The sequence below is a fragment of the Patagioenas fasciata genome, chromosome W (assembly GCF_037038585.1).
Source record: "Patagioenas fasciata isolate bPatFas1 chromosome W, bPatFas1.hap1, whole genome shotgun sequence".
In the NCBI taxonomy this organism is placed as follows: domain Eukaryota; kingdom Metazoa; phylum Chordata; class Aves; order Columbiformes; family Columbidae; genus Patagioenas; species Patagioenas fasciata.
In genome coordinates, this window is record NC_092559.1 from 65,089,367 (window position 1) to 65,099,964 (window position 10,598).

A 10,598-nucleotide genomic window follows, 5' to 3' on the forward strand; every position below is an offset into this window, starting at 1 on the left:
TTCTTTTACAACGAATGAGTTTAATAACCATCAAAGTGCAGTGATTATGCAAATCATTGTACCCTGATTGAGTAATAAAAGCTATCAACCATTCAGAGTTAAGGAGTCTGTGTATTGTATGATTACTGAGAAATAAAATCAGAGTGATTATGCAAATCACCCCCTTCAGCCAATTGGACTGAAAGATGCAAAGGAAAAAAATGAATATTTATGCATCAATAACTATACAGTATCCCTGAGCTCCAGTTATTATTATTTTTGCTATTTGACTGCAGAAGTACCCAGAGGCCCCAATCAATCCGATATAAAGTATAATTGTTTTCTTTTGGATGCTTCTAAGAATCTTGACTTCTGCAGTCATCATGTTTTGGATAAACAACAATTGGGATCTGAGCTGATTTCCTGCCAGAACAAAAAAGGGGCCTGTAAGAAAGATGAGGACAGACTTTTTAGCAGGGCCTGTTGTGACAGGATAAGGGGTGATGGTTTTAAAATAAAAGAGGGGAGATTCAGGCTGGACATGAGGAAGAAATGTTTTACACTGAGGGCAGTGAGATCCTGTCCCAGGTTGCCCAGAGAGGTGGTTCCCATCCCTGGAGACATCCCAGGCCAGGCTGGATGGGGCTCTGAGCAACCTGATCTGGGTGATGTCCCTGCTCATGGCAGGGGTTGGACTGCATGAGCTTTCAAGGTCCCTTCAACCCAAACTATTATGCGATTTTATGTATTGAAAAAATACAGGGGGTGGTCCATAAAATTAAATATTAAAAAATAAAGTATTTTTGCATACAAAGTGGTTTATGTTTTTGACTGATTCTACTAATATTAGATTATGAATAGGTGATGTCCATGAGGGGGTACGTTTCAGCCCCTCACTGTGATGATGTTTCCCCACCAGCCTCCACTATTTGGAGGGTGCAACATTAAAGTTATCGATGGAGAAAGGTCAGGCTGCTCCTTCCTCTTCCGCTGAGCCCGCACTGAAACAAAAGGCCACTAGCTAAGCGCCCACGGATGACTCTCCGAAAACCGAACGCACCCCGCGATCGTGGCGGAAACTCAGTGCCCGGCCACGCCTGCGCGGAGCCGGAGGCAACGCCCCACCGCAAACCATGCCCTTCTCAACCCCCCCCCACCCCCTCCCCGCCCCGCTCGGGCGCCAGTTCCCGCTCCGGCGGCGCATCGCGGCGGGATTATGGCGTTTACGCTTTACTCGCTGCTCCAGGCCTCCCTCCTTATTGTCAACGCTGTAGCTGTACTGCATGAAGAGCGCTTTCTCCGACACGGTGAGAGCCGGCAGCGGGGGTGGCGGGGGGAAGCCCGGGGCCAGGCCCGGCCGCCGCGACGCGTCTCCCGCCTCTACACGTGAACACCCCGGCCCGGCGGGGCCTTGGGAGGGGATAAGCCACCCGCAGCTTGGCTGACGGGACCCGGCCGCGCCCGCCCGGCTCTCGGCGGGCCCGGGGATGCTCGTAGGTGGCTCCGCGGGCGCGGGAAGGCCGCCCGGTGCGGTGGATGCGCCTCCCGGCCCACCGGGCTTGGTGGGAGCCGGTACTGCGGTTTGGCCTTGCCGGGGCTGAGGAGCTGCTGTGGGTTTTTTTTTTTTTTTTTGAGTTTCCTGCCCGTATGGTGGACATTGCTTTTGTCATTGATTTATCGTACTCCTTTTCCCCCATAATTTTTCTTTTTTTTCTATGCATTTCTACTATTTCTTCTCCGTTTGTGCCACCCGTCAGTGTGTTGTCATAGCATGAGGTGGTTTCCTTCATCTTGTCGTGCCTTTTTCTTTTTTTTCTCAGGCTTTGCACACTCACACAATTCTGAAGAAAGATCCCCAAAGTTGAGTATCCTTGTCCTTTAGAAGAAAAACAACCTATATGACACAGAAAAGTCGCCGACACAAATATCTGCAAAGCCCCAGGAAAAAACAAACAAACAAACAAACAAACAAACAAACAAAACCCCAAAAAAACAAACAAAAAAAAAAACCCAAGGTTTCCCAGTTTCCTGATCCGGAGAGTCCTGATTTCTCCAAGTCAGGAGACAAGTCAACTTGGATTTTTGGCAGGAATGCAGATAATTATCCCTTTCTCCCGTTATGCAGTAGGATTCGTTAGGGGAGATTTGCTTGATTTGGGGTTTTCTTTTGCTTTCCTGATGAGCAGCTGGAGGAAAAGGGTGATGTGGGGACTGACAGGGTGGGTCAAGCCAGTTGTTGATCCCAGGTGAGGCTTAGGAATAATTCGAGGCTCATCCCAGTGGGAAGTGGTGGCTGCTGAGGGAGAGGACTCACCTACTGCTAGCAGAATGAAGGAGATGAGAAAGGGGAAAAAAAAAAAGAAAAAAATCCCTCTAAAGTTGTCTCTGGAGAAAAGTGCAGGTTGCCCAGTGCAGCTTCGAATATTGACAGCTGCTCCTGTCCCTGATTGGATTGTCCCCAAACGGGTTAGGGCTGTTACCAGGATTGTCCCTTGAAGGGCTTTGTAAACCTTCAGTACTTCTGTTGCCCTCTGAGAAGTTCCCAAGTATTTTTATTTTTTTTTTTTTAATACTACTTACAAAAATCATCCTGATTTGAAATCTCTGACCATTTTCTGTCCTACAGCTCATTTCTCGGTGCTGAAGAGTCACTTCATACCCAACAACTATTTGCTGTTTTATCTTCTGGTAAAGGACTATGAACAGACTTTTAGTTTGTTTTTATTTTGCTGTGTGGTTTTTTTGAAACCCAAATAAACTCATTTGTTTCTCCGGCACACAGGGAACAGTAGTGTATTAAAAAATTAAGGGTTTCCTTTACAGAAACATCGATCTGTCGCTACTGTTGCTACAGTTTTCAGTATATTGTTTTAAAATCCAATCTTGAAATAAAGCAAATTGATTTGTATTTTTTTTTCTAACGTTGGTGATAACCATATTCAAGCTAGATCGCTCATTAATATTGCTGATAACTTTCCTGGGTGTTTTTTTCCTAACATTTCTGGCTGGTTTTATGTGACACAGTTGGCTGGGGAAGTGATCAAGGGATTGGAGGATTCGGAGAGGAACTGGGAATTAAAGCACAACTAACGAACCTTATTCGATCTGTACGAACCATTATGAGAGGTAAGGTGACCATCTTCCGTTAAAACATTATTGCCCGTAAAGTTTTGTTTCTGTGCTTTAATGAAGTAACGTCAGTATTTCGAATTTTTTTTTTTGTTGTTACCAAACAGTTGCTATTTCTGCTCGTCCCTTCCAATCTTTTCACGCATGGGCTGTGTATGAGAGAGTGCAGGTCTTAGCGCGTGATGCTCACGCCCTAATTTTGATACAGTTTTGCTAAAGTTTCTTTAATTAATATTTTGATAAAATAAAACATTCCCCGACTCTGGCTTGTGATGCCTGTGCTGCGTCTGGTCTTTCCTCGGAGTTTTGGCACTAGGGGGGAAGCATGGTGATCAATCAGAGTGTGTAATTAGCTCCACTTTGGTTAAATTCAATTTTACGTGAAGTACCTGGTGAGGGAAATGTAATTCATGCAATTCTTAAAGGTAAGACATGTTTACGTGCCTCAAAGGATCGGAGGGGGGGGAATGTAAATTACTTATAGTTTTCCACTATAAAGCCCACCAAAAATTTATTTTATAGGTGATGATAAAGGGGAAGTAACAGATCTTATCTGTCTTGCCCACCACAGAATAAAAAGTGATACATTTCTTCTAAATCACAGCAAACCCAAGGATAGAGCTTTTTTTTTTTTTTTTTTCCATTTGGAGAAAGGATTGTTTTGGTCAAAGTTATAACGTGATGGGTCATATAAAAATATATATGCTGCTGCTTCTTCATTTTTAGTGTTCTTGGCTCTTTGATCCTGTATCCGTCCATTAATCCTGATTTTTGCCTAGGAAAATTCAGTGTATTTTTAAAAATTGGAATGATTTTTGCTCCTTAAAAGGCAGAAATTCTCTCACTTTGTGATGGTGCAGAAGCAAATTTTCACAATTGCTCTTATATTTTTTTTCCTACAGTGCCATTAATAGCATTAAACTCCGTTACGATCATTCTCCTCCTGTTGTTTGGTTGAAAATACCCATTGTGAAATCTTTTTGGACATCCAAGGAAGTCACTTGCTGACAATTACCACTCCAAGTTGTTTGGGATCCATCATGGTTTAGCTGTTGATTTGACATTCAACTTAAAAAAAAAAAATAAATAAATAAAGACACTATTTCTATTTATCCCATTTCCTAATGTTCACTTGCAGTTTCATTACACAAGATAATGGGATCAATGCAACAAAGCTGCAAATATACCAGACTACAACCAGTTCTGTTGCTGCCTGTTAAATAGTGTTGACTGTTTGTCATTAAGATATTGCGCTGATTGTCGATAGGATGCGTTTTTTTAAATGTCTCATTACTCAGGGATGAATTTCCGTCAGTCCACTTTCTGATTTATTATTAAATGAAGAAAAAACAAGTGTTTTTTTTTGTTTCAATTACTACCACAGTACTACTTGAAAGAATACAAATTAGGTATTGAAAACGTTATAAATTATTGAAGTACAGTTGTGATATTGAGATGGTAAAAGTCTCGAAGATGGGTAAAGTCTCAATTCAGTTCACATCGGAAGGTGAATTCTCCCGTTTTGAGAACAGGATTTTTCTCTCGTGTGTTTGATAAGACTCTTCAAATCAAGAATGTTTCGTGCTGATGGTGAAGTAAGTTTAAAATAGGTGCAATTGCTATGCAAAAATCTAAAAAAGTTGTACCTAAAGCTGGGCAACTCTGTTAATTTAGACTAGCAGGCGATATTAGCGATTTAGCATTTGTTACTGTTCTGTCAAGAATTATTATAGTTTTAAAAATGTGTGTTAAACTTCCACGTGGTGATTAGTGTGATGGAAGTGGACAAACATTTGTAGTTGGAGCTTCTTGAGAAATGCAGGAGGGGAATAATGTGCCCTTTCCAAATGCAATTCTTTGTCGAAAACTAGCAAATTTGCAGCCTCTTCTATTAGTGCTTCTTCCCCCTGCCCTCCATCTTCCTTTGTTAAATTAACAATTTGCTGAAATGGAAACTGTGGGTGTGATCTTGCAGTTCTGTTGCAGAGATTGTTGCTAATTGCAATCTTGTCTCAATTTGGACCTAACCCAGCAGTCCTATGTTTTCTAGCAAGTCTGAACTAAAGGCTGATTCTCATGTACTTTTTTAGAAAAGTTAGAAGTCTTCTGTCTGTTCCTCTGCTAAAGTGTTTTAGCTTCTTTTTAAAGTGGGGAAAGCCAAAGGAAATGTGGCAGTTTCATTATTTTAAAGCAGTTTATCATCTCTTCTTCTGATGTCTTGATGACTAAAGCATACATGGCTGTATACAAAGATAAATCTGTAAAATGTGTAAATGATCTTCGATTGCAGTGTTTTGCAGAGTAGAGTATATCCAGGAGAAGAGTTTGATGTTGTGTTGTTCTTTTTTTTTCTTAGTGAAAACTTGTAAATAAATTTTGAATTTCTAAGTTAAAGCACTCTCATAACTCACTATATTTCTGTCTACAGTGGGAGTATCACAAAACTCAGCTTCATCCTGTTCCAGATAACCAGCATTACTGTTTTTACATGAAATACTTTTTTTTTTCTCTCATCCCTGTGGCACTTTGAGTATCTTTTCTTAGCTACAAATCTGTATTTTGGTTTATGTAACAAAGCTAATGAGCAACAGTAACATTGGCCAGAGGCAGAATAGGATCATGGTAGGCTTTAAATTCTAAACTAGGTAGATCTATTATAAAATATTCCTTATTTTGTGTAATTCGGAGGTCACGAGGGTACGGCCTGGATCAGTTATTTTCATATATTTATCTTTCATGGAAACCGGACATGTATGTGGAACAGATAAAACATGGAAGGTACACAGGGGTTTTTGTAAAAAGAGCAGTGGTGGATGTTTCCATTGCTGATGTGCTGGAGTACCAAATGATTTGAAGCACAGCTTGCATATTACTTCCTTTTGATATATATTGACTGTTAAAACTGTCTCTTCCTAAAATAAAAACCAGTACTAAAGATTACAAGCAGCAGCTTTAAAAATGTTACTTCTCCCATTTTCCTGTCCTTTCCGAAAGGCTGAAGTTTCAGTGTGTGGCTTAGAGCACATGGATAGATTGTTTTAAAATCAATTAGGCACATGCAGTAAAAAAAAAAAAGCAGTGGTTCTGTGCAGCAGGAATTCTGTATTTGAGGCAAAACTGGGATGTGTTTTACCTGGGCAGGGCCTGAAGATCAGGTCTCCCAGGCAATGAGCAGGGAAGAGGGGAGCACAAAAGGGCAGCCACAAAACAGGCTGAGAAAGGAAAGTAGAGAGAAACAGCGAGAGTAACGGCACTGCTGCTGCCTCCTTGTGTGGCTTTGAGCCATTCTGCAGCGACTAAAAAATACTAAAAAAAAAAAAAAATTCTACCACATGCAGCCTGTGCTCCAGCAGTCACTTCAAACCATTAAGAGCTTTGTCACTCATACCTGGCACAGAAATGACAATAACCAGAGCACTTTACAGATCAGAATAAGGACTAAGACTTTCCAGGGTAGAATAATTGGCTAATTTCTAGTAAGGATTTTTAAACAGATGTTTTTGCAGCAGTGGATTGTAGTGCAGTGACTGGCTGTGTGGTAAAAGTGAAGCTTGTGGGAAGCTTCTGAGAGTTTTAAGTGCAAAAACAGACAGAAATGAGGGACCAGTTCTGTACACCTGTACTGTTAAATGTTTTGTTTTAAAGGGCGTGGGGACAGGTGAAGGGAAAAGTAGGTAATGGGTTTGTATATCAAGGAATCTTAAACTCACTTGAATTATCTTTGACATCTCCCCTTATGTTGCAATGTTATTAATTTAAAACTGTACTATCTTATATACCTTGGATTTTGATGTACTATCACAATATAAAACTGTGAATGCATATCGTATTTAATTAATTGATGTGCTTTCCTTTCTTATGAAATCCTAACTGCAGTAGCTTAAAATGCAGTTGCATCTACCCATGTTTTCTGGATGTTGCCTCTCCTGCAGATGAGCATGGTGTACTCCATTGCCATCACAGCAAGAGTGGTCTCCACAGACTGGGGCTTGCTGTTACCATAGTCTTTACAGTTACATGTTACCAACAGAGCTGCTGGAGGAAACCGGTCTTCAAAAATGTTCACAAACGCGTTGCTGGATGGCAGTGGGAAGTGCACAGGAGCTGTAAGAGATCACAGAATGGTTTGGGTTGAAGGGACCTTCAAAGCTCAACCAGTCCAACCCCCTGCCATGAGCAGGGACATCACCCAGCTCAGGTTGCTCAGAGCCCCATCCAGCCTGGCCTGGGATGTCTCCAGGGATGGGGCATCCACCACCTCTCTGGGTAACCTGGGCCAGGGTCTTACCACCCTCAGTGTAAAACATTTCTTCCTCATGTCCAGACTGAATCTCCCCCCTTTAGTCTGAAACCATCATCCCTTATTCTGTGGTACCGCCGCCGGGGCCGGACACCCGGGGCTCACGGCGGATCCCCGAACCGGACACCCGGAGCTCCCGGCAGTTCCCGCCTTCTCCTCTGAGGCGCCGCGCACCCTTTGCCCCTCAGCCCCGCCGAGGGCTGCCCGCCGCGCTGCCTGTCGGCGACTGCCGGAGCCCACCGGGGACACCGGCCCTTGAGGGCTGAGCGCCGCCGCAGTGCCGCGCCTGGCGGCGGCTGTGGCTGCCGTGCCGGTAGCAGCCGGGTACCGGCGCTCGGCAGGGCAGACCCGGCTCCGCGAGGGCCCCGCGGCGCGGCGGCGGGCAGTCCGCAGGGGTGGCTGGAGACAGGTTAGTGTCGGGGAGGGGGCGCTGCCGCCACGGTACTCCCCCCTGTCGGCCGAGTGGGCCCGTCCGCCTTCGGGCGCGAACGAGCGGGCGGAACCATCTGCTTTAGGGGAAAGGGGAGCTCGCCGAGCTCTAAGGCTCCCTCTCCAGAGAATGGACCAGCCCATCTGCCCTTTGTGAAGTGGCGGAAAGGGGCGGTACCATCTTCTTGGCTGGGGGTGGGGAGGGTAGTTGGAGCCTCATGCCGGTTCTAGTGGGGTGGGGATGTGGGGCAGGGGACCGGCCCCGGGGCTCTCCAGGGAGACACTCGCTGCCCCGGCTTCTCAGGTGACGTGCGGAATAAACTCTACAACTCGAGATGAGTTATAAAGCAGGTATGTTTATTCTGGCGCCAGGGTGCAACGGAATCGCTTCCCAAAGCTTGCACACCTTCGCTTCAGAAAGTAGCTATTTTATGTTAACGCATCATACACGTTCAGAACAGGGGTTGGTTTAGTATAATTAGTTCCAGGAATAGGAGTGGCTATTATAATAATTTTTCGGAACTCATTATCATAGGGCTCCTCCTCTTCACGCATGCGCACTGTCACCTGGTGGTTGTGGGCCGGGGTCTTTTGGATGAAGGCTCGCAGTCTCCCTTGCTATGTACCTTTAACCTTTGGTCTGGTGTGCTGAGTTGGCCGAAACCCAAACTGCTGAGCTGATTACAACTGGATTGTCTTCTTGCATGCTGAAGGTTTCTGTTATCTCGTCCACCAAGGATGCAACTGGGCCCCTATCTTTGTTAGTTAAGCTGTTACATCCTTAACTGTTATCAGGCTACACAATACATTGCTGACTACGCAGTAATTTGCTGACTATACAGCATTTAATTCCCCCCTTTTCCGAGGTCATGAGTAAATTCCTTTACTATTTTTCTATAATATGCTTTTACTCTCTATGCGCTTCATAAAATATTTCCCTGATTCAACCTCTTGTTGAAGCTGGTGCTTTTTCCACTGAATATAGCTGTCCATTGTCCCTGTGGTGCAACATAAAAGGCATCTAAGCAAGATACAGATTAAGAGGCTTAATACAATCAAAATAATTACCAGTACAAATAGTTGCTTGAACCATCCAAGATCTAGTAGCCTTGAAGTGAGCTTTTCCCGGAGGTTTGTGAACCCAAAGGAGGTATCGTCTTTTGACACTTGATGCAAGAGTTTAACCATTTCCCAAATTCGCTGCAGTTCTGTCTCGACTTGTCTTTCTTTATTAATGTAAGTACAGCAAGTCTGGTTTATGGCCATACATAACCTTCCCTCTTTGGCTAATAGGATGTCAAGCCCCATTCTGTTTTGCATTACCACCTTACTAAGGGATCCTACTTCTTGCTGAATCCATTGGAGTGCATCTGCAGTTGAATTTTCTATCTCCTCCAATGTGACAGAAATGCTGACTATTGCTTTTTCTAATTCACTTAGCCCTAACATGGGGATAAACCACCAAACAAAGCTATGAAAACCCCAAGGTCGATCTACAAGCGGGTTATTTATTTGCCTCTTGCTCAGCTTCCATACTGATCTAAGAATTCATGGTGGGGGATGTGAATGGTTAAATATCCGATCTTGAGGTACTAAATAACCTAACCCACGTTCGCCTTGCCAGTTCAAAGGTAAACCTTTTGTCCTTGTTTTGTTAAAAACAAGACCAGTTATCTTTTAGTGAATTTTCCTTTCAGCTAAGTTCTTCTAAGTGCCTTCTAAGTAACTGCATATTTTTCTCGGACACTGTACTCGATGCTGATAAGATGACCAACGGAATGCTGAAGAAACTCATGTTTAGATTTATTGCTATAGCAACTAAGAACTGATAAAATTCCGCCGCGAGAGGGGCATGTTTGAGGAGGGGTGGACAAAACAGGTGACTAAAAATGACCGAGTATTCCATCCCATAATCGTCATACACCCTATATAAGAGCAGAGATCATGAGGGTCTCATCTCTTCGACCATGGCTGGCATTTAGAGAGGACCCTGTCTGTCTGCCTGTGATCTATAGGCCTCAGGCCCTGCATCCCTGAAATCCAGTTTCCGGTTTGCTGTGAAGTCCCACCCACGACTTCCGGGTGCCTGCCCTGCAGCTGCTGGAGCCATGCCAGCTCCGCTCACCCAGCTCCGCCACTGCTGGAGTGACGCCAGCTCCATATCGGGCATTCAAGATTGGTTTTGTATATTTTGTATCATTTTCTCTATTTATTAGTAGCATTAGTAAAGCCTTTTAAAACTTTTCCAACTTGCAAAACTAACTTAAAGACTCCCTTATCTTTCTATCACCTTTTATGGTAGGAGGGATCAACAGAGAGCATCTGCCATGGTTTATTGTTGCCTTGCTTTAAACCTTGACACCTTTCCTGGCATATCCATCTCCACAGAGCCACCACAGTCCAGTTGGAAGGCAACCAAATGAGAGGTTTAGTTTTAGACCCACGTTCATTTGAAAACATTTCCTAGTGGTGTGGGTGTAGATTTTTTTGTCATACTGTCCAATTCAGAACAGTTAAATTCACTCTAAACTTTCCCACATAAGGAGCATCAGTGTAATTTTTCTGGATTATAGTGGAATTTTTCAATGTCAAACCATGGCCCTTTAGTATAATTTGTATTCTCTTAACATCCTATTCTGTCACGAGAGAAGGGCCAACTCCAATTTAAGCGTGCTACCATCACTCCATAAAAAGGGAACTCCAAGTTACCTCTGGGGAGGGCTGCACATACCCAGCAATCGGATAAATTTAATAGTTTTGA

At 43.8% G+C, this 10,598-nt stretch overlaps 2 protein-coding genes across 2 annotated transcripts; one reads left to right on the forward strand and one right to left on the reverse strand.

Annotated features, from left to right (window-relative positions):
• The first annotated feature begins 1,010 nt into the window (after positions 1-1,010).
• On the forward strand, positions 1,011-6,481 carry LOC136114526 (immediate early response 3-interacting protein 1-like). Its single transcript, XM_065859898.2, has 3 exons — positions 1,011-1,286; positions 3,004-3,105; positions 4,011-6,481. Exons 1-3 carry the CDS (start codon positions 1,196-1,198, stop codon positions 4,064-4,066), a joined length of 249 nt encoding a protein of 82 aa, XP_065715970.1. The 5' UTR covers positions 1,011-1,195; the 3' UTR covers positions 4,067-6,481.
• A 2,250-nt stretch (positions 6,482-8,731) lies between these two features.
• LOC139826336 (endogenous retrovirus group V member 1 Env polyprotein-like) lies at positions 8,732-9,998 on the reverse strand. Its single transcript, XM_071801635.1, has 2 exons — positions 9,976-9,998; positions 8,732-9,377 (listed from the first exon to the last, which is right to left on the reverse strand). The coding sequence occupies exons 1-2, from the start codon at positions 9,996-9,998 to the stop codon at positions 8,732-8,734; spliced, it is 669 nt and encodes a 222-aa protein (XP_071657736.1).
• Between the last annotated feature and the right edge of the window lie 600 nt (positions 9,999-10,598).